The following is a 25,151-nucleotide window of genomic DNA, read 5'->3' as shown; positions in this document are numbered from 1 at the left end:
GTCCGTCACTCTTCTGGTTGGTCTTAATTAATGTTTTCTCTGATTGGATTGACAGCTCAGGCGAGAGGTGGGGTCGTTACTTATTTAGTCGGTACTGCATCCACTTTTCGAGGACTTGTTCCCGTGTCGCAGGTAGAAGCACACGTAAAAGGCCAGTTTTTTTATTTCCGAAGTTTGTGAAGCAGGAAGTGGCCAATATGGTTTATAATTTATAGTCCTTAATCTTGTTCCTTTAGGGAACTGTTTATTTCATAATTCTGGTGCAGGTTGCCCAAGATTTTAATGGATAGATAATGAAACTTAGCAAGGTGAGTGTGTCACATTTTTAACGCTATTCATTTTTTTATCGACAGTGAATACAATGGCAACTGTTGTTTTAGGGTTTTACTTTTCCGTTTTCGTCTTTATTCTTCTTCAATTGTTGATGGCTGCAGGCTTTTGATTTCCCCAGGAAATTGCTGAAAGCGGTGGAGCTGGAGTCAGGGCTAGAGGTATTAGATATTCCCAGTCCGGATAGCTAAGCTACAAATGGCATACATTTACAGCCTCGATTTTGAAGGCCAGCCGTTAATTTCTTGGATGAATATACAGGCCAGTCTATTCCATTTATTTAAATATTACTAACCATAGATTTGTTTCACTTATTTAAATTTTTATTAATATACCTTTAATTTCAATTTATTGCTACAAATGTTTAATCAATATCATAATTTAATACGTCAATTTCTTATCTATAATTTTAGTTATTTCTTGTTCAGTATTTTTCAGTACCTTTTTTGGTAATTAAGTAGATATAACTTGGTTAAGGCTGATATGCCTTAGGTAAAAAGGTTCATGAACTTTCCCCTGCATAATATAAATATATACTAAAAACTTTAATAATTGCAATTTATTTTTCAAGTGCTGAAATCTACCTAGTAGGGAAATCATAATTTAAATGTTATTTTGTCAAACTTATTTTAATCATATCAACATTATTCATATTTTAATTCATAATAAATTATTAACATTTAATTGATTAGAACATGTGGTGTATACATATCTTTGATGTAAATATAATTTGGTTGTATTGTTAAAATATTTTTTTTGCCTCTTTAAATCTACTTTATCCAGGGTCATTTAATTGTTAATTGAAACCTATATACCAAATCTTTTTTCTTAGTTTTCTTTCATTTAAAAAAAAACTAAGTGGCGCCCTCTTATTTAATAGTTATAATCAAGATAATATTCTTTAATAGCCAGTCATAAGTGAACCTTCGAACAATCCCAAGCCTCCAATAATTCTGAGCTACCATCTGCAAAGTCTTGGCAAAATAGTAACACTGTAAAGTTAACGTCACAGAAAATGACGCCCATAGACTAGGGGGGGCCCTGATTGGCTATTTTTATTGATCTATTTTAATAATCTTTTAATTTTTTCAAAATATTGATAATACCTTGGATGGGTGGAGTTTTAGAGTGCTTTGAATCTCAAGTAATGCTTATTGTTTTTGAGTAAAGCAAATATCAAATTTGATTATAATTTATTGGCCATAATTTTATTAGTAATTATTGGTATACAGAGTGTATACAATTTGAAGGAAAACCCTTGCTAGGAAAGTGTTTATATATGATATTTTTGATATTTATCGTTTTTCGAGGTATCCTTGTTAAGGACTATGATTTGACAATCTGCGACAATACAGTGTGTTTAGTATATGCTGGGTGTATAAGAAAGTATGTACTTACTTGCATAGTTTTCAGGGACAAGAGGATTTCAATAGTTTTTTAGGGACAAGATATCTTTAATGTTTGAATTGTAATGGATCACAATTAGAAAAGTAAAATATTTATTATTAATATCTTTAAATTAAACTTTGAGAAGTTTATACTTGTAAACATTTCACTTCCTTTATTATTCTGGATTCCAGAAATATTGCAGAGTAGATTTGAAAAAATTTTTTTGGATAGTTGTGGAAATTCACATTTTAATTATACATGGTGTCACCACTTCATTTAGGTTTCTATATGGCAAATGTATTTGGGATTTGAAACGCTATTCTGACTTATAGTTTTTGGAAGGAACATAATTTATGGCTAACATATGCATAAGTTATACAAGGTGATACAGATTAATAAATTGTTTTAAAACTATTATTCTTCAATTTTGATATACCCAAAACTAATGAGTGCTAATACATACAGTAACATTTAATACTGCAATTTTTTAATTCAAATGGTTCCACCCTGTAGAACCCCAACCCAACCCAACCCAACCCAGACTATTTACATTTGTGTTTGATTTGAACAATTAAGCAATTCCATATTTGGGAAAAACATTAGTTTTGGCTCACTAAAAGTTTAAATTTTTCTGTACAAATTTTTTTTTAAAGTCATTCAACTTTCATTCATCATCAACCTAGATCAATTTCATTTCATGCCATCAAGTTTCTTAGGTGAGATCATTTCAGACATTTAATTTTTTAATTGGATTTAATTTTATTCTTGAATTCTTTGGAACAATTTTTTTTTGACACCATGGATTTGTATAATTTTCAACCTACTATCATTTGTTAGAACATGGACTAGATTATGAATTGAAAATTCGTTTAGTTGCTACTGTTCGGAACATCGCTGACAAAAGAAGGATTTTATTGTGAATTCTAAAAAAGGAACAAACTTCTCCGGGATCTAGTTTACGGGAAGTTAAATTAGATTATGATAGGGAAAGAGCTGACATTAAAAAGAGTTTAGATTCCATTGCAAGTGTCATTGAAGAATTTGAGGGTGTAGCTTCTGATTCAACTGTTGCTCGAATGAAATCTCGTTTGTCTCATGTAGCTGGTAGGGCTAAAAGAATTCCTATGTTTGAAGAAAAAGCTGAAGAAATTCAAGCTTATAGTCAGGAAATTACAGCCACTTGTTTAGCTCTTGAAGCTGATCTTTTTGACAAAATTTTGCCCAATGCTCATTCAGAACCAATAACTCATTCCTCTGCTCCAGTTGTAAATGTAGCCGCTCCAATAGTCCATTGTGCTACTCGAAATGTTCCTATTAGTGAATGGCAAGTTAAGTTTAATGGAGATTCTCATAAACTTTATAATTTTTTGGAAACCTTAACTGAATTGGCTCGGTCTCGAGATGTATCTGAGGATACATTATTTCAGTCTGCAGCAGAATTTTTTTATTGGTGATGCATTTGTGTGGTATAGGAGTGTCAAGTCAACTGTTGGTGATTGGTGTTCCCTAGTTAATAAATTAAAAAGAGATTTTTTACATGATGATATAGATGATGAAATTTGGGATCAAATTAAGAAAAGAAAGCAAAAGAAGGGAGAAAATACTGTAGTTTTCATTGCTCATTTGGAGGTTCCTTTTGCTAGGCTTTCTCGGGTGCCAGCAGAATGTACTAAGATTAAGTTTGTTAAAAATAATTTGTTGCCTGACTTCATTGATAGATTGGCTTTAATAGAAATTAATTCCATTTCTCAACTTTCTGAGCTTTGTAGGAAACTTGAAGAATCTGATTATTTAAAGAATAAAAATAAAATTAATAATGTTTCAGAAGTATCTACTAATAAATGTTCTAAAATCAAGTTTTTTAAAAATTATTCCAATAGAAAACCTTTCTTTCAAAATAATAATAAAAATAAAAAGTCAGTGGAAGAATTTGCGAATAAACCTAGTACTTTTCATGCTATACAGCAATGCTCTAAAAATCATGAACATAAATCAACTAATAAAATAAAGAAAGAGTTAATATGTTGGAATTGTCATTGGCCTAACCATTCTTATTATAACTGTAAGGGTCCAAGGACTGTTTTTTGTTTTAAATGTGGGGAACCAAATGTCAAAGTAAAAGATTGTAAAAAATGTAAATTAAACACATCTTTTAAAAACTTAAATTTTAAATCTAACTATTTTAACAAATTGAGCTGGGAACATTGGCTTGCTAAGGTTTCTGATTTCATGAAAACTACTATTATAAAAAATAAAGTTTGTCCTCAAGAACAAATTTCACCACTATTCATCAATAAACCTTTAGATAATAGACCATATATACTTGTAAAGTTGTTTGATGTGCCCATTACAGTTCTTGATTCTGGAGCTACCTCTTCAGTTGTAGGCTCTAAGGGTATAGATATTTTAAATAAATTGTGACTAGAAATTAACAAGACAGAGCTTAAAAATGTTTGTACTGCTGATGGTAGAAGGCAGGTGGTAAAAGGAACTGTAGATTTACCTGTCTATATTAATAATCATTGCGAGATTGTGAATGCTTTAGTTGTACCTTCTCTGTCCCAAGCATTTATTTTTGGTTGTGATTTTGCCCAACAGTTTGGAATTTTAGTAGACTTTCATGATAGCTTGTGGCATATTAGACGTGATTTTTGAGTCTCATATTAATCTCTTATGTGAAATTAAGCAAAAATTGCAAGAGGCTGGACTTACGGTCAATTTAGAAAAATGTGATTTCTTTAAAACCTCTTTAAAATTCCTAGGTTATATTGTGGGTTCGAATTCTCTTAGGACTGATCCAGATAAGGTCTCTGCTATGGTAAATTATCCTCGTCCAAAGACGACTACGGAAATTAAGCGTTTTGTAGGACTTTGCTCCTGGTATCGCCGTTTTATCAAAGATTTTTCTACTTTGATGTCTCCTATTAATGATCTACTTAAAGGACAGAAAAAGGGTCAATCAATTATATGGAATGATGCCGCAGAGGCTTCATTTATCAAAATAAAGCAGTTGTTAGTTTCGTCACCAATCCTTTCACAGCCAGATTTTTCAAAAATATTTGTTATTCAGAGTGATGCCAGTGATACAGGCTTAGGAGGAGTATTGACTCAGATGATGGATGGGGAAGAAAAGGTTATTGTTTATGCAAGCAGGTCTCTCACTAAAACTGAGAGAAATTATTCAGTTGTTGAGCGAGAGTGCTTGGCTGTCCTTTTTAATATTGAAAAGTTTCGTCCGTATATTGAAGGAGTCGAGTTTACAGTTATTATTGATCACTATAGCCTGTTGTGGTTAAGTTCGTTAAAGAATCCCAGTGGTAAATTAGCCCGTTGGTCTATACGTATGAGACAACATACCTTTGATTTGGTTCATAGAAAAGGTTCTCAGAATGTTATCCCAGACGCATTGTCTCGATTACATAACTCTCAAGAAATAGAGGATGATGATAACTCTTTAAGTAATGAAATGGTGATTGGAGAGGTTGATATAGACAGAATAGATATTTATTTTGATAACTTGCGTCGAAAGATTGTAGCTCAGCCAGAAAATTATCCCCAATGGAAGGTTGAAAAAGACTATCTTTTTAAGTTTATTCCAAATCGACTCCCTATGAAGGTAAATCTTCCTGAATGGAAAATGTTTGTACCAAAACCACAAAGGACTGAGTTAATAAATTCTTGTCATAGTCCCCCTGAATGTGGACACTTTGGTTTTCTAAAAACCCTAAATCGAATCCAGGAATTTTATTATTGGCCAAAAATGCGCCAGGATGTTTTGAAATTCGTTAAAAATTGTTTGGTTTGTGGTGCTCAAAAGACTAGTAATACTGCTACCATGGGTTTGATGGGTAAAGAGAAAAATGTTTCATATCCGTTTCAGGTTATTGCTGTAGATCTTATGGGACCCTTTCCCAGATCTAAGAAAGTTTCCTGTTGGTTTTCAAAATATACTATGATTTTTCCTTTGCGAAGTTCTAAATCACAATATATTGATTATAAGTATTGACATCATTTCGGAATTCCTACCATTTGTTATTTTTTTAATGTTATAATCTAGTCATTTGGGCCATATTTTATTTTTTTGGTATAACCTATTAGTGGTTATGTACAGTATGTCATAAACTTGACATTTTAATTTTTTTAGCCGAGGGCTATGTTTTGATGGTTGTCATACTCCGTAAATGAGTATACACTTTATGTCAGTTTTGACTATTTTTTCTTGGCCGTATTTTGTGGGTAGTTATAACCTAGTGGTGGTTATAAACCCAGTGTCAACTTTTGACTGTTTGAGGTTATATTTTTGGCCTAATTTTTTTGTCGGGGTCAGTAAACCTGACAGAGGATGAACATTACTGTTCAGTCTGTTCAATATTGGATTTTGTCCAATTTTTTTTTATCACAGAATGCTGTGATGAAAAACCTATAGTAGATTTGTTTTTTAGTTGGTGTGGTCTCGACCATGGTCGGATTATTAGAGGACTATACGAAGGATCCTTCCTCACCTCAAATTAATTTGGATATTTATGTGGGTGAGTCAAATGAAAAACAAATTCTATCAAAGCTTTAGATTATGGCTGTATATGCTGTAAGATATATTCTAGCGCCGTTCAGAAATGGATTTGGGGGCACACGGAATTTTGTAGTGGGTAACTAATGTGGCAATCAATATTGCTGTTATGAATTTTGCCCATGTGTTCATTATCTGGTGCTTGAGTTATCTCAGCCAGTTTTCTTTCTAGTTGCTAGAATCCGCCATCTAAAAAGGGTTTTTTTTTGTTACACACAACACCATCTCTTGGTGAGAAGTTGATTGCAACTTCCATGAGTGTTCCCCTAGGTTGGAGTTCTAAAGTAACTGATTTTTATGGTAGACTTAAATGTCGCGAGTGTATATAATTTTAGCTTAAGTTTTACTTTAGTTTAGATTTAAGTTTAAGTTAGGTTAGTTTTATAGTACTTCTGTATTCTCAAGATCTCTATTGTCTTAACAACTTGTGTCCTTCCTCGATATTAAGAGTTTCCTAATAAATAGTTATTTTTCTATTTCTTATGTTCACTAACGCTCCATTGATATTTCATTAATTTCAATAATTATATTAATAATTTCAGTCAACTTCTTTTATCGATATTTCTTTAAATTCACACTGTCAATGACACATTACTACTGTAACGCATCACTCTTCTGGTTGGTCTTAATTAATGTTTTCTCTGATTGGATTGACAGCTCAGGCGAGAGGTGGGGTCGTTACTTATTTAGTCGGTACTGCATCCATTTTTCGAGGACTTGTTCCCGTGTCGCAGGTAGAAGCACACGTAAAAGGCCAGTTTTTTATTTCCGAAGTTTGTGAAGCAGGAAGTGGCCAATATGGTTTATAATTTATAGTCCTTAATCTTGTTCCTTTAGGGAACTGTTTATTTCATAATTCTGGTGAAGGATGCCCAAGATTTTAATGGATAGATAATGAAACTTAGCAAGGTGAGTGTGTCACATTTTTAACGCTATTCATTTTTTTATCGACAGTGAATACAATGGCAACTGTTGTTTTAGGGTTTTACTTTTCCGTTTTCGTCTTTATTCTTCTTCAATTGTTGATGGCTGCAGGCTTTTGATTTCCCCGGGAAATTGCTGAAAGCGGTGGAGCTGGAGTCAGAGCTAGACATAGTGAACTTTCCCCTGCACAATATAAATATATACTAAAAACTTTAATAATTGCAATTTATTTTTCAAGTGCTGAAATAGGTAGATTTATATGTAGGGAAATCATAATTTAAATGTTACTTTTGTCAAACTTATTTTAATCATATGAACATTATTCATATTTTAATTCATAATAAATTATTAACATTTAACAGATTAGAACATGTGGTGTATACATATCTTTGATGTAAATATAATTTGGTTGTATTGTTAAGATATTTTTTTTTGCCTCTTTAAATCTACTTTATCCAGGATCATTTAATTGTTAATTAAAACCTATATACCAAATCTTTTTTCTTAGTTTTCTTTCATTTAAAAAAAAAACTAAGTGGCGCCCTCTTATTTAATAGTTATAAGCAAGATTATATTCTGTAATAGCCAGTCATAAGTGAACCTTCGAACAATCCCAAGCCTCCAATAATTCTGAGCTACCGTCTACAAACTCTTGGCAAAATAGTAACACTGTAAAGTTAACGCCACACACTACCAACGTTAAACTCAACGAAAAAACTTAGAACTATGACAAGTTTACTTAATAGAATCGTTCTACAAGAATTTGTTGCAGATACATCAAGCATAGATGAACTAAACACGATAATCTACTGTGGAGCTTTGGCTGTAACCATATGCTTGGGTGTAAAGCCTAGGGCAACAACCCAAAAAGAACGAAGTAGAAAATAGTTCAAAACACCAATGAGGGAGAAACGACTGCAAAAGAAGATAGAGCATATTCGAGGAGATATTGAGCGACTAACTCAGTATGCAGCGGGAACTAGAAGAAGAAAGTCCAAAAGAAGAATCGAGCAAATAATCTCTAAAAATCGCATACATGGCCAACATAACTCAGAAAAAACAACTATGCAACACTGCTTAGATACAGTCAAACAAAATGTTAGTCTATATGCTGCTCGTTTAAAACAATACAACAAAGCAATAAAGAAGAGAAGACAAGATTTACCAAACAAGAAAAAAAGTATTTTCTTAACTTAATTCTAGACACCTGACAACTACAGCAAACAATACATATCTGGTTCTAAGCAGTTTTGGAAAGACCAGCTTGAAATACCGGCACAATGCGATCAACACGCCAAGTGGATTAATGAAGAGAGAGAAAGTGTCGCTAATGTCCCTGAAATGAGACATAGTCCCTTGACAACCTACGAAGTCACAAATATTATAAAAAATGCGCATAATTGGAAAGCACCCGGACCTGATGGATTACACAATTTCTAAATAAAAAAGGTGTACAAACGACCGATTAACCAAGTTTTTTAATGACATATTGATTTATCCTCAATCAATGTGCTTCTTTTTTACACAGGGATCAACTTATCTGCTGCCTAAAGACGATCTTAATAAACAGGATCTCGAAAAATACCGCCCAATTATCTGCTTGCTAACAATGTAAAAGATTCCCTCCTCGTGAATTGCCCAGAAGATCTACGAGCATTGTGAACACAACCAAATTATTGCAGATGAGCAAAAGGGGTGTACAAAGAATGCTATATCCTGCAAAGAAAAACTGATCATTGACTCTGTGATAGGTAGTCAAGTATATCCCAAGAAAATAAATCTTTTTATGGCTTATATAGATTATAAAAAATCCTGACTCCGTGCCCCATAGTTAACTTCTTCTGGTACTAAAAATTTACAAAATTAATCCAGAAACAAAGTGCGAGCCATGTTGGCTGAAAAATCATAATAATAATAATTATAAATTATATTTCATAAATTTACATTATTTTGTAAAAATTTATAATAAATTGATAAAAACATCCAAAAATGGACTGCAATACTTACTATTGCAGTACTACTACCCCTGAACCATTGATAGCAATACTATGAATTATTTTACTAATTTCAGTATCAGAAGTAAAAGAACATTTAATTGCATTATTACAAATATTTTGCTCATAGAAGCTTCTTTTAAAAGATCAATTTGAAGTAATTTGCAAAAATTCAATAAAAAATGTGCTTATATCATTAGGATCAAAGTTTTTTTTCACTATTTTTCAAGATATACATTATTTAAATATGATCTTTTTTCCCTTCTTATTATCGATAGATTTCTGAGCCTTTTACAGTGATCCCACGCATGTATATTACTGGTTCTCTTAAAATCTCAAAATGCTGCATCCCTTAAAACTTTAATGTTTAGTGTCAACCATATAGCCCAAGAATTACTTATTCTTGACCTTTTAAATGGATATATTAAATAAAAATGGATATATTATAAATAATGAAATTTTATTATCTATATTTTGTTCATATATTGTATCAAGAAAATTTATTAATTAAAGATCAGTATAAAAAAATCAGCATTTAGATGTTAACATTTCTACAACAAACAAAAATTAAACATTCTGTACCAAGAATATAAAATGTCATTATGTAGTAAAAATATTAATAAATAAATAATGTTTTTTTTTTATTTAACAAAGATACCATGAGAAAAAGAAAAAAATAAACTATATTAAATACTTCAACTGTAAAATAATTTCACGCCATGCCCCAGCAGTACTAACACGACTATGTTTGAATATTATTAACTATATTGTTTTTCCCATGTTTTTGTTTTGCTGCAACCAGCATTGAGTATCTTTTTTTGTAAGATCCTCAAATATTATCACACCAGAGTTTTCGGGGTAATTTTTTGGCAGCCATAACAGTTTTTTTTTAATGGTTGATACAAAGCGGACTAACACTGTAGGCTTCTACCCTGATTATTATCATTATTATCATTAAGGCGAAGTCTATCTCCTGAGGTGAGCACGAGATATTGAGGTTCTTCATAATAAACAAACGCATCTCTGCAGGAATATTTTGGTTGTCTCTAATCTCAATACCACAATTTTTTTTTTAAATTTTGTTCCATCTGCTCTAATCGCTTTTCAAATTAATTTATTGACTTTAAGTTTTTGTGTTCGCAATTTTCGATACGATCACAAAATGAAGCTATGGTTAGTTCTAATTTTAAGTTTCAACATATTTTTTTCGTCTAGTTGCTTAATTAATTTAGTACATACTTTTGTAATTATTTGCTCCAAATCGACTGAATTTTGACCATTATCAGTTGTTGAACGTGGTGCGCTTCGAGATTTTTGAGAGACACTGATTGAATTTATATGTAACGCAAACGTCATTTAATTAAGGTAAAAAAGACGCTAATTATTACACTAAATTAGCTTTTAAGATGTATGTACTGGTGAGCGCAATACCTGTGATACCGACCACTAAAAATTCAAGTTTTTGTATTAAAAAATACCACTTTAATTAAATAAAATAGTGGAGCTTTTGGGTGCGTGTCTAAATAGTAATTGCATAGACAACATTTTTATTAATTTTTCGATAGAAGACTGCAAAGTGTGTCATTGACATTAAACTCTTGGATCACTTGGCTCAACAAATTGATATACCAGGTATCAAAATAGGTCACCATCAAAATAGAAGTTTCCAGCCCATAACACATTTTGGTAAGAACAACTTTTTTCACTCTCTAGAGAATGTATCTTGGGACTTTATTTCTGATGAAAGTTTGAATGTAAATGTTGCCAATCAATTAATTAATATATTAGGGGATGCATTTGAAAATTCGTTTCCTAAAAAAACATTTTTAGATTCTCTTAATAGTACCAAAACTAAACAAAGTGGGTGTAATAATGAATTGAGAAATATGAGGGAGCAGCTGTTTTTCGTTTCTAATATGGCAAAAAAGAATCCAACAATTGCGAACATTAATGTAAAAAAAATATCTAAGAAACAGTATGAAAAGCTATCCTTACTGCTAAGTGCAATTTATAATGAAAGCCTTATTTAGAATGCCAGTACACCAAATTTTAGCCCAGATAAATTTAATGCGTTTTTGGGGAATGTTGTTCCCAACTTACTCAAAAATAATAACACCAATATTACAGTTACACCCATTTTGCCTAGTAAATTCTCCTAGATCATAATTTTTACATTGAAGAATTCTTTTTATATTCATTTATAGTTCATTTTATAGAAATACAGGACATTTTTACTAGGATAAAGAATAAAAATAGCAGAGATTGTTTTGGACTTTCTGGTTTTTGGACTGGTGTTTAACCTTACTGAATTGTTAGTTTCACTTATTACTTCTCACTACTTAATTACTTACAGTCAATAGATAGAAAGTATTAGGGAACAAATGGACTCTTTTCCAAATATCTGGAGTAGTGGTGATTCCTGTATTCAAAAAGGGAGATGAAAATAACGTGTCTAATTTTTGCCCCTTATTTTTATTTCCAATTCTATCTAAAATTCTGGAAAAGTGTTGATAGGGCGTGCGATCCACTGATGAACGTTGAGTGTTGCTTTAGGAACAATGGTCTTGTGCTGAACCAAGAGAAGACAAATAACATAATCTTTTTACTGAGAAAAATAAAATCAGGTCCATTTCCTGTAGCCTGTGAACTTGGCTGGGGGCCTCAGACTTTCAGAAATAAATTTGCATAGTGCATAGCATAGACGCATAAGAGCCTTTGACGAATTACAGGCCAGACAGCGATGACCATATTGCTTTTATAAAAGCATTTCAATAAGAATGAAAAACTTATGGAGCCATGCTATGCGTAGCCAATCAAATCTGGTTTTTGTAGATCATGAGATGAGAAAAACTGTTGTGATTGATATAACAAAGTTAACAAAATAAATAACAAATCAACACCCAGGAAACAGAATAAATCAACAAAAAAAAACGCCAATTCAAAACGATATCCAAACTAAAAACAGACAGAATTTCAGCTTAAAATGGCTGTTGAAAACACGAAGTATGACCCCTTAAAAATAGTCGTTTCTGATAGGTCAAATTTCTTATGTTATGTAATTTGTATGTTTTAGCATTATAACTATCATTATGTCTATGCCATGCTATTCTTGGATATGGCAACGGTAACCTCCTTTCCCAAAGCTGGCCGGAGGGAGATTGAGATTACATGATACTATCAAATCAATTATATTTAAGTTTATTAACGTGCTTGAAGAAAATTTTCAATGTCAATAAATATTTACTTCTGTATCTCTTGTAACATTTATCAAACAAAAATAAGTTGGTTGATTATTTATGATAATGTGAGAATGAAATCATGAAGTTAAAAAAGCATGGGATGGCGGGTAAAATTTAAAATCCAAGACAGGCCAGCTTAAACCCAAAAAATCATCCAAGTGGAAACTCTATGTATCTTAAACCTATAACGCAAGATGAATTAATTCAATTAATAAGCACTCTTAAGACTAATGCAGCATCCGGGGATGACGAGATACCTGCACTATTTTTGAAAAAGTATCATAAACACCCTATTAAACCAAATCTACATCTTGTAAATTTAGTATTTGAGACTGGTATTTTTTCCATGCTATTTTTAACATGCCACTGTAACCCCGTTGCAATCGGGAGATAAAAAAATTATTAGTAATTATAGACCCATGGCTTTAACTAGTAATCTTTCAAAAATCATAGAGAAATGCATGACACTTAGACTTGATTGAGACTTAGTTTATTAGACTTGAATGAGTTTTTAGAAAAAAAATATTTTTTGTCACAATTTCAATTTGGATTTAAACAAAATAAAAGTACAGAAGATGGGGTCAATTGTATTACAGAACAGATAGGAAAGTGTTTCGACTGTGACGAGAGGTGCATGGCAATATTTCTGGACCTCAGCAAAGCGTTTGACACTGTGACACATGATATTCTGCTAAAAAAAACTGGAAAATATTGGCATTCGAGGGATCCCTTAAAACCTGTTTGAAAGTTTAACATTAACCAAAAAAAAAAATAAAGCAAAATAAATGGATGTGTCAGTTTTCCTAGGTTGGTAGAATATGGTGTGCCACAGGGAACTGTCCTTGGAACGGTATTGTTCTCAATATATGTTAATGAGTTGTTGCAGTTGTTACCTAATGTCGGCATGGTGTGTTTTGCAGATGATACCGCAATAATGATAAAGGAAAAGTCTTGGAAGGATCTAAAGACTGTTGCGGAGTCTTCCATGAAAAAAATCAAAACTTGGCTTGGTTTAAATTATTTAACACTAAACTCAGAAAAGTCAAGCTTTTTATGCTTGTCTGTATATTCAAGAACATCTAGCACATCACATTACACGAAAACGACTGTGGCATAACTAAACGTTCTTGCACCCAGAAAATAAAAAGGCAGACCAAGGTTGAATATTTAGGTGTTATTTTGGATGAAAATCAAAAGTGCACCATGTCGTTATGGGCAACATGGAATCTAAAGCCATCCATGTTGAGTATATTTCTCCTTAAGAGGATATTCTAGATCCTCAGATATTTTATTTAGAGAAGCTATATTGTTGCAAGTAAATCAAAGTTACTTGAAAGCAGTGGTTAGGCTTCTGTGTAAGAGTCCACACTACTTGCATTTCATATCTCACAATCAGAACACTAGACAAGCTTTAAATAAGAATGTAACTATCCCAAAGACCACAAAAACAAAATGTCAAAAAACTTTAACATATACCTCAGCAAAAATCTATAATCAACTTCCCATAGAACTCAGAAATAAACCCTGTAACAAAATTAAAAGTAGAATCCACGACTGGATATTAGATGATAACGTCACTTGGTTAGTATGATACACATAGTACTGTTTATTTTTCTTCCAGTTTTTTCCCTTTCTTTCCCCTAATTTCATTTAATTCTATTTTATTTTTTGAATCACTTTTGTTTATATATTATTTTCTTAAAAATTGTTTTTATTTTAATAAATTAATTTCGATAGACAGGAAATGCACACACAGTATTTTTAAAATACCATTGTGCATTGGGTATTGTTAGCGGTTAAGCAGTTGTTATTTTGTAATGTTATAATGTATGAATGTATTATCTGCTGAATATATTATTATTATTATTATTATGACATTCAAACTAAAAATCACTCTAACCATAGTTTGAGAAAGAAAACATTGTATGCCGTTAACAAATTATACTTCCCAAATTAGCCTTCTTTAGGTAGAGACATAACGAAGAACGGCTGATGTTCTACTCATCCTGTGATTTTTTTGTGAACAAATAAAACAGTGACATGCCTTCTACTTTATTCTTTCAAGCTCAACTGAAATAAAACAGACTATTTTAGGTGAAAAAAAACAGCTCTAATAATGAATAGATGAATTGTCTGAATTGCCTGAAGTAAGCAGGCAATCGATTTATAGTGAAATCACTAAATAAAAGGAGATATTTAATGTTACAAGCCTTCAAATTATAGGCCCATATCATTTTTATCTAGTCCCTCCAAAATTATGGAAAAGCTTGTCAAAAATAGAATATCATTTTTAAAGTCCAATCTTGTGTTAAGCCCTCAGCAGTTTGGTTTTCAAGGATATCATCATGTCAATGATGCCATATTACAATTCCTAGTACGTCTTTATTCTGGCTTAAATTGTGGTGATGTAACTACAGCAGAAATTTTGATTGACTATTTGAGTTTAAAATTAGCTACTCTGGCAGATCTTCAAATGCTCAAATTTTGGTATGACTCTAATTTCCTCCTGCTTAACTTGTCAATGTTTATTAAGTACTTCATGTATGACCTGGATCTTTCCCCCTACATAATGTTTCAATTGAATGTTGACCTGAAACCAAATTTCTTGAAGTCATTGTTGACTCTGAATTGAACTTTAAATCTCAAATTGCAATTCTTATAATTTCATCTGGTTCTTATGGAATGAGAATGGTTGGCATTAAACTAATTTATGAAAATATACAAACATTTACCGCGTCAATTAAAAAGCATTACTTCACTAAAAAAGTATAAAAAGCAAGTTCAGAACTGATTTTTTTAAATTTTATGTGTGTAAGATGAGGTATACATTTATTTAAAATTTTTGTTCTGTTTATAGCTTTTAGCCTGTTCCATTGTTTCAGTGTCCTATTTTATGTATATTTTGAAAAGGCACCAACAAACCTCACAGCAAGAGACAAAATTCTCTATAGGGGAGCATGTGAATATAATGGATCTTAACATCAGATCTCTTAGAGGGAAATGTGGACAATTGGAAGCATTTCTATCAGATAATAATAAACATAATATGTTTATAGGAACATTGGCTACTTGATGAGGAGTTAAATTCCAGTAAGTGGATAGAAAATTTTAATTGTGTCAGTCAATTCGTCGGAAAAGTTTTAAAGGTGGAGGTGTGTTAATTTTTGTAAAAAAATAGTCTTATCTGTAAAAGTCCTGATTTTATTGTTGATTTTAACATCGAGAAATGAGTTGAAGTATGTAGTATCTATGTATCATGTTTAAGTCAATAAAAGTCAACAAGTAATCATTGCTGGGGACTTTAATGTGCACTTTGGGGTATCAAACAGTGACACTTACAATCTTTGTGATCTGTTTGGTGAATTTGGTTTTAAAAGACCATTTTTGGGCCAACAAGGGTGAGTGCGTGCACTGATAATATATTTATTAATTTTTCTCCTAGTAACTTGAAAACAAAAAAAATAGATATAAAGATCTCAGATCATAAAATGCAACAAATTTCAATATGCAACAATTTTAAAATTATTATGTCTAAGATTTCATTTAACATAGAACATAAAACTCTTAGGCCAATTACTCAAATGGGTCTACTAAAATTCTACAATATGATAGAACATGAATCTTTTTAATTCATAAATAACTATAAATTGAGCACCACTCAAAAATTTAGTAATTTTATTTATATATAAGAAACTACATATATGAAAGCTTTTCCTGAACAGAGATATAAGTCCAGGAATAATGTGGAATGTATTGACTGGTTTAATGATGAGTTGAGAAATATGAGGGAACATTTGCAATTGTTGTGGAAGATAAGTAGGCAATATGGGAGACCTGCTGACATTAACCTTTATAAAATAAAAAACTTTAAAAATCAATCCTATAAAAAACTTTACAGTGATTTGATTAACTGAACTAAAAAGAACTCTTATGATAGTATAATACACTGCTCAAAAAATCCCTAAAAAGATCTTTGGAAAATAATTAACACCAAAACAAAGAAAGCACCTGAAAACAGTTACATAAATATTTCTCCAGAACTTTTCAATGAATATTTTAGTAACATAGCAATACAACTTATAAAAAGCATACCAACACATAATGAAAATTTATTAGGCAATTTTGAACATTTCACTTCTCCAAATACTGAACTCTTCTTCACAAATGTAACTTTTAAAGAGATTAGGGACATAATAAATAATACTAAAAATAAATCTAGCAAAGGTTTGGTTTAAGTGTACAATTAATAAAAACAATAAAAAACTTATTTCTTGTGCCACTTACAAAATTGATTAAACAATGTTTCAATGGTTTTCAGGGGTTTTTCCTGAATGTCTAAAGAGGGCTATTGTCATACCCATATATAAAAAGGGAGACTGGCAGGATGTTTGAAACTATAGACCAATCTCCTTGTTACCAGTGATTTCAAAGTTTGTTGAGAAGGCCATGGCATTGAAAATGGTAACTTTCCTTGAGGACAATCACAGCTCATTGGAGAGTCAGTTTGGGTTCCGCAGGGGCAGGAGCACTGTTTTGGGTATTCTACATCTTATCTCAAAAATTTCAGCTTCTTTTAAGAATTTACAGTATAGTGCAGTCCTGTTTTGTGACCTGTCCAAGGCATTCGCCTGTTTTGGCTTCTCCTTATAAAACTTGAACATTATAAATTCTCAAAAGGCAGCATAGAACTATTGCCTTCCTATTTATCTAATAGTGTATATAGTGCAGATAGTCAGAGTTGGGGTGTCATCGTCGTCTGAGAGGGTCATAGATATGGGAGTTCTGCAAGGTTTAATATTGGGCCCAATTCTCTTCCTTTTATAGATAAATGACCTGCCTTCAAACACCTTAGGAGAAAGCTGTACCCTCTTTGCAGATGACACAACCAAATGTCTGTCCACTGATTCAAAGGAACAAGCTATGGAGAGGTTGGAGGCTGCACAGGCGAGTGCGGAGGCCTAGTTTTGTATGAATGGACTATTACTCAATGACAAAAAAACTGAGTTGCTCTCGGGGATTTGGGGAATGTTGATGGGTCCTTGGAGTGTATTAAGTGCCTGGGAGTTCATATCAACCCTACTCCTACATGGGATTGCCATATTGATAAAGTGTCAGGCAGATTAAGAAGCACATTATTTGCCCTCCTTACTCTTTCAGAGTGCTTATCACTTGATGCCCTAAAGACTGCATATCATACCCTTTTTCACTCAGTAATGTCCTATGCTCTACTGTCTTGGGGGTCATGCCACTCATTCTGGGAGTGTTTGGGTTGCAGCAGTGTAGATCCTGGCTGGGCTAGAATACAGGGATGACTGCAGAGAAGCATTTATCGATCTAAAAATATTAACATTCCCATCCCAACATATATTGGATTCTCTCTTGCATGTTAAGTCAAATGAGGGCCAATACAGATTGCATTGTGCAGGTCGCCAATACAAATTGCATTGTGCGGGTCACAGCTATGTGACCAAGACAGAGAAAACTCATTGTCCTGCCCTATCGCCGGCTGGTAAGGTGTCAGAGTGGGCCAGATTGTTGACTTGGAATTAAATTCTTTAATATTCTTCCTCAAGATCTTAAGGTCCTCTCAATTAATAAATTTAAGCTTGAAGTAAAAAAAATTCTGCTCAAGAGAGCTTTTTATGATGCCACAGAATTCATCAGTGCATTTAATAATTGTGTTTTATATTGTTAAGTGATAGTTTTAAGTTTTTTAAAGCCTAATGTGTGGTTTTAAATCTCTCATTTTAATATGTAACTAATGTTTTGCCCTATATATTTATTTTAACTTGAGTATATGCTATTATCTATTTTGCCCATAATATATTGAATGTGAATTTGAACACATTTTCATATTTCTTAATCTTTTATTATGACTAATATATATACCATCTTTGACAATGCCTTACCTAGTCAAAGTATTGAACTCTTAAACAGGGCAGACTTCATTGGGGAAGTATAAACCCTTAGGAGTAAGCTACAACAGACCTAGGGTGAAGAGGGGCAACATCTTTTTAAGTTTAAATACTTTATAAGTCTATGAGACAAATCTGGAAAATATTAATGCATTACAAGACAGAAGTACCACAAAACGTGAATTGGTAACTCCCTATTTGGTAATATCTAAGAAAGTGGCTTTTGAAAAAGCAAATGTTTTTTTGCTACAATTTGCACATTGTCAAATCGTTCAAAGGAGCCATTTTCAATATTCAATTAAATAGATATATTATTTAAATAATTTTTTTTTGAATCATTTCTTTTTAATGTGTTAATATTTGCATGTTTTATTTATAATAAATTTTGCATAATAGTTTTTTAAACTATTGTATGTTTTAAACTGTTGAAGGTAGGTAAAGTATATGTTACATGAAGTTGTGTTAAAGGTTTGTGTAGAATCTGAAAATGCATAAAAAATATACCATTCCATTTAAAAAAAGGTAACTTTGGTCTCTACTACTGTTGTGAGGCCTCCATATATACTTTTTTAACACATGGAATATAAGTATATATGTGTATATACATATGTCAGTTAAAACAGTTATATATCTTTTCTCATACAAAAAGCAGAACTGGACAAAAACTATGTTTATGCCCTATCATGAAACATGCTGCTCTTGGGAAATATTTTGCAAGTTTTTAAAATTTAATAGGAGGAATGATGCGAAGACTTCAAGAGGTTATTACAGCTAGAGGTGGCAATACACAATATTAAGAATTCATTCTTGTTTTTCTTGAGTTTATTGTTTTATTTTTGTATTATAATTGAAGTTAGTGAAAATTGATGTTTTTTCCTTGTATTGAATTTAGTTACTTAAATCTATCTAAAAAGAATATATTTTTTTTTGTTAATAACCAATGCATAGTTGTCAATGCTTATAATTAATTTTTTTTATCTTTATTTAAAAAAAATCTCTAAAAATCAAGTGGTGCTATAATTTTGTCCAGGAGTTTATATCTATTCAATTCATGTAGTCTTCTTTGTTATATGATATTCATGTAGGTTAGGACTTTGTAATAAATAAATAAAAAAAGGAAATGTAGAATAATATAATATATGAAAATAATTGAAATTATTGTGCTAAATGGGAATTTCTTTCTTGGGTACCAAATTATCCATGCATTAACATTCAACAAAAAATCATATGCAAGTCAAAACTAAAACAACAATGCTTTATCTTTTTTCTCAATCCCATTCTTGTGATTGGAGTCAAGGAGAAATTACTAATACTGTATGTCTCAATGTTCTCTACATTCAATTTATTTCACTACTCTAGTTAGTAAGGGGTGAGTAGGAGAAATGCTAACATTTTCTTTTCATCTTGTGATTTTAAGTTAATATATAGATTTGGCACCCAAGATCTTTGGCAGAAACGGTATTAATAAAACTTGATAAATAAATTACCTGGGAAGTTGGTTTAAAAGCCTTGACGTCAAATTGCCATCCAAAATATCCTCATTCAAAGTGTCTATAAATGGAATAAAAAGACAGGCTTCATGTGGATTTGATGTATAATATTTTGACTCTACAATGCTCTTCACAATATCATAAAACTCCTTTGATATCTTGGTGGTAACTGGTTTTCCATTTTCAGTAAAATACTGCTTCAAAGGATACACATAAACTGCAATCCTTTCATGGCCAGTACACCCACAAAGATAGACGTTAAAACAGTCCCAATATGTGCATTTTGAGTTTTTTGCTCTTGTGCCATAAGCAAGGGATCTCAATTGTACCATTCGAGGGTCGTTTAAGTCATTCAAATTAAGTCTATGAAAATTTTCCCCATTATTTGATGACAGATTGATGAATGGCAAACATAAAACAATAAGCCCTGAAACTAAAAGTACAACCAAGAAAAAGTTCCTGTATTTCTTGTGTGATGAAAAAGGTGAATTGGAAGAGCTGTATGTGTTAAGAGCAATATTATTATCTAACATTGTCAGTTTTAGTAGCAAGCTTAACTGGCAACAAACACACAAACATAACTAACTTAATAGACCCAATTACCCAAAAATATGAACCTAGCATCTGACATCTCGGCAGCATCAAGGTCGAAAACGCATGTGTATGAAGCTAGCGTCCGATAGATGTCCAGCGACGAAATTCGAGAACGCAGTATATGTCGGTTGCCAGCAACCAATTTATAGTCCGCGGTTCCTGTTATTTAATCAATATAATGTACGTATCTCCTGAAATTCCCAAGGAATTTTCATAATTTTTTGTTCAGATCAATTAACCCCTATAAACTGTTTATCTATGGTTCAGATATTAACAATGAATAACTACATCAACTTGCAGTAGTCTCAAATCACTACAAACTAAGGTTTTGTTGTGAAAATTAATTAAAAAGTTAAATGTTAAAAAAATTATAAAGACTCATGTACGTATCTCCCAAAATTCCCAAAGAATTTGGATAATTTTTTTTTTCTATGAAAGATAATAAATATTTAAATTGATTTTAGATGGTTGCAAACATCTACAAACGAAAGTTTTTTAATAAAAATTATTGAATTGATAGATGTACAAAAAAAATTAAAGGCTGTAACTTCCAGAACTCCCAAAGGATTCGAATGAAACTTTTTTAGGTTATTAATAATAAATATATAAACTGATTTTGGATAATTTCAAAGCTATACAAATGAAAGTTTGTTGGTAAAAAATTATTGAATTGTTAGATGTACAAAAAAAAAATTAATTAAAGGCTGTAACATCCAAAACTCCCAAAGAATTAGTTATTTACACAATTATGCCACCCTATATATATATTATTTTGCTTATGTATATGCTTACTATTGTATTATCATATTTCATGCCTTATTTGCAGATTTGATCTATTAATGCAATTGTAATATTAAAATATTGTTCTTCGTTCTTACTTCGAGTACACTGTATCGCGGCTTGTCAAAATAAAAGTTTTTTAAAACATCATTAACATGATAGGAAACATAAATGGCGCAGTCGGTAGGATCAGGGCAGTTTTCGGCTGAGATTTGCATGTCATCGAGACGATCAATCGTAAAAACGTGAGTTTTAACTCTGCAGTCCTAATTACCAACATGGAAGTTGAGATCAAACCTTATCAGAATCGCTCTGAGACGAGAGATCAGTGGAAACACCATTTGGCAGCACGTCCCCAGCACCTTAGCAACGCGGAGATCTAACTGATTGGAAAAAGATAGGTGCCAATTATTTCCTTCAAACCCTTTCTCTTACTTTGGATTGAGCGAGTGGAAATTTAGTTTAAAGTTATTGTTAATTTAAGAATTTTATTGATACATATATTTGAAAAACTTATTTTGAATTTATTTTTACCAAACTGAACATTCTTTTGAGCAAATTTCATTGGAATGTACTCTCTCTTTATCGTAAAGGAAGAAAGATTCAAATCATTTAGTAGTATAATTAATTTTAGAATTGAGTTTATGTTATTTAATTAATAACATTATTTTTAAAATATTTTAATCTATGAGTGAACCAAACGTTAACACATTAGCTGAAGAATTTTTCAGAACTCCTAAATTACAACATTGCATTTAGAAACAATCATTGAATATTCCGAATTATCTAATACAATGACTACCACACGATCAAATTCTATAATCTCTATAACTCTGCAATTATAAATATTATCACCGAAATGCGTGAAAATGGTATTATTATGACCATAGCCGAGGTAAAAATACGAATTAAAACAATTCGAACAACATACTCTGTCGAAGTAAGGAAAAATTAACTCATCTATGAAGAGTGGAGCATCAACTGACGACCTATATACACCTACTTGTGGATGGTTCAAAATTGCTGATGGTTTTCTACGAAATACAGTTGTTTTACGTGAAACGCATGATAATTTGGTAAGTAAAAGTCAAATGAATCAGCTTGAAAAATATAATCAGGATTATCATACAATCATATTCATCTGCCATGGCACTGAACCAGTAGTACTAAAATAATTAGCATAACTGTCGCGAATCTTTGAAGCACGTTCTGCATAATTATTAGTGCCTTGCCGGCCTAGTGGAATTGTTGCTGTTGGAAAAGCTCTCCATGATCCGGGTATAACCTGTTCCCTATCCAAGTCCTCCACATCTACTACTCCTTGGCTAATGTAAGTAGAGGGAGAAGTTTTCCGAAACTAGTTATGCAAGACTGTTGTTGTTTTTACAATCAACGTCAAATATTCTAAATTTTGCTACCAGTAGCCCAAAGGCATTTTCTGAAATACGTCTTGCTCGGCTTAACCGGTAATTAAAAATTTTTTGTTCCAATGATAAATTTTTTCTGGAATAGATAAGATAAGATTCATAAAATAAGATTTTAAGGGAAAAGCATCATCTGCGACAATAACTCCTTCTGAAGGAATGTTTAACTGTGAATTTTCTAATTTTTGATATAATGTACTTTGAGTAGAAATACTTGCATCTGAAGCTCTTCCTTGGGCTCCTATATTAACATATATAAAGCAATAATATGCTTCCACCAATGCCAATAATGCAATGCTGTAAGTTCCTTTATAATTATAGAAGTCTGATCCTGCATGAATTGGGTTTCTTAATAAAATATGTTTTCCATCTAGGGCCTCAATACACATCGGAAAGTTCCATTTTGTTGCGAATCCTTCTTGTATATTCTTCCAGTGGGCTTCGGTATTGGGAACCTACAAAAAAAAGATCTAATTACGAAATATTAATACATATTTTTTAAAAGTATCTACAAAATGTGCTACGAATACGTTTACAAAAAGACCATCATTAATTTTGTAAATAATTAATAGAATTAATTTTTTTAAGGCAAGCCAATCAAATGATGGTGTTTCAGAAGATTTACCCAGTACGTCGGAACATTCACCAGCTAGGACAACCCAAGCCAATTCTGAAATAATTGAGGTTATCCCGAGGGTTACCCAAACACCTAAGCGTAAAAAAATAATTCAGAAAAGTGATCCTGCTACTACAGCTGTAGAAAAATTAGAAAATATATGCAAAACTAGTGCAGACGCATTACAGGAGGATGAATTTGAAATTTATGGAATATACATAGCCTCGCAGCTACGATCGATGGACCTAGAAAGAGCTATTGATGTTCAAAATCAGATTAACAACATTTTATCAAAGTCAAGAATAGAAGACATCAAATGCAAAAAGAGTCTCCACAACACTTTTTCAATTCCTTATCCGGAAGAGAGTTGTAAGTTTATAATTAAGATTAATATCTAATGTTGTTTATTAATATGAATAAATTTTTTAGTAGTAGATATAAATTCACCACCACCAAGTAACCAGACTGAAGTTGAGGTATATTCAGAAGAGGATAGTGATATAACGTTTATTGAAAAACCTAGGCATTCTAGTGACATTTTGTCACAAGCTGTGATTTCTATTTTCCGATATACTGATTTGTAAAATGTGTCAATAAAGTTATGAAATGGAAAACAACATCTTTTTATATTTTTAACTTACCTCAATAAATTCTTCCAAAGCTTCATAAATTGCTTCTAGAGTTTCAGGAATAAACCGAGAAATTGTACTTTTGGGAATTCGGTAAAAAAATTCTAAACTTTTAAAAGAGTCGCCTGTGGCTAAATAACGCAGGGTTGTTTCTAATTTTATTTTGGGTGAAATTGCTTCACGCATAACAGTATCCATTTTTATTAAATTTGATCTAATCTTCTCCAACAAAAAATTGAATTGCTGTATATTCATTCTTAACAAATTTTCATAATCCTATGGTTCTTCATCTACTAATTCTTGAATTAATTTAACGGATGGCCCTAGAAGACTTCGTCGTTTAATCCATTCCCTACACCAAACTCTTCTTTTTCGTCAATTTTTTTTTATTCTGGATTGATTTTTTTAATTAATTTGCTATAACTACCACAGTTTCCAAAACAATGCGATTCATTTCTGTTCTAGACGCCATTTTTATTCAACTGAAATAACTTCAAAGCAAATGAAAAATGTAAACCTCTTTATATCATCATGTCATATGAATTCATTTGGCATGATCAGTTCACTTGACCCGTGTCAACGCGGCTTAAGATAAAAATAAACAACCAAAACGAAACGCCTAGTTATAGGTGTTACTGGTACATACAGATATAATCATTCAAACCTCGCCTATAGGAAATAGTCTATGAGCGTAAGTGAGAGAGGACATAAGGAGTCCGCATGAGACAGACAGAGGGCACAATACATGCCGTTTCCAATACGCTACAAATTAATACGTTTGGCAACACTGATATTTCTGCCGCCCGGCTCTCCGCTCGTTCATCGAAAAACGAGACAATTCTTATCCCCACCACACTGCACCACCAATATGAGATTGCATTTTAAACGTTTAACGTTATTTTTATTCCTAGCTTCCTGCTTAATCAGCAAAGATTAAATTTAAAAACGCTTGCTATTTTCTTGTTAAAATGTGTTCTCTTGAGGAAAAAAGCAAATTATTAAGTAGTATTATGCCGGCAGTTCTGTCGATGAAATATCAGGCAGAATTGCATTCACGTTCGAAAATCGGCCCATTCCCGTACGCAGCACAACTTTTCCAATTATCCATAGGTTTGAGACCTTTGGGTGCTTGCAAAATTTTCCCACAGGACCATGAGAGACGGATGGAATTTTGCCATGAAGTATTGGAAATGGCAAATCGGGACGAAATGTTTATTAGCAACATTTTATTTTCAGATGAGTCCTCTTTCTCTATTTGTG

The 25,151-nt window shown here is 32.0% G+C and overlaps 1 protein-coding gene and 1 long non-coding RNA gene across 5 annotated transcripts in view; one reads left to right on the top strand and one right to left on the bottom strand.

Annotated features, from left to right (window-relative positions):
* The window catches only part of LOC126743580 (exostosin-2), a 174,985-nt gene extending 154,492 nt beyond the window's left edge, over positions 1 to 20,493 (bottom strand). The window contains exon 1 of one of the 2 annotated variants that reach the window (XM_050450748.1): positions 19,846 to 20,493. In XM_050450748.1, coding sequence (XP_050306705.1) covers positions 19,846 to 20,381 — 536 coding nt within the window. In that variant the 5' untranslated portion in view covers positions 20,382 to 20,493. The remainder of the gene's footprint in view (positions 1 to 19,845) is intronic. The other variant, XM_050450739.1, reaches the window with a different exon arrangement.
* LOC126743623 (uncharacterized) lies at positions 10,543 to 23,873 on the top strand. Of its 3 annotated transcripts, none has more exons than XR_007662937.1 (4): positions 10,543 to 10,715; positions 10,770 to 10,890; positions 23,235 to 23,631; positions 23,692 to 23,873. It is a non-coding gene; the product is annotated as an uncharacterized LOC126743623 (long non-coding RNA). The 3 variants fall into 3 exon arrangements; XR_007662936.1 differs by adding an exon at positions 22,113 to 22,298 and having other exon boundaries at positions 10,543 to 10,890; positions 23,263 to 23,631; XR_007662935.1 differs by having other exon boundaries at positions 10,543 to 10,890.
* Positions 23,874 to 25,151: the final 1,278 nt, after the last annotated feature.

This window comes from Anthonomus grandis, chromosome 1 (genome assembly GCF_022605725.1).
Source record: "Anthonomus grandis grandis chromosome 1, icAntGran1.3, whole genome shotgun sequence".
In the NCBI taxonomy this organism is placed as follows: Eukaryota; Metazoa; Arthropoda; class Insecta; order Coleoptera; family Curculionidae; genus Anthonomus; species Anthonomus grandis.
This window is presented reverse-complemented; position numbering and strand designations above follow the sequence as displayed.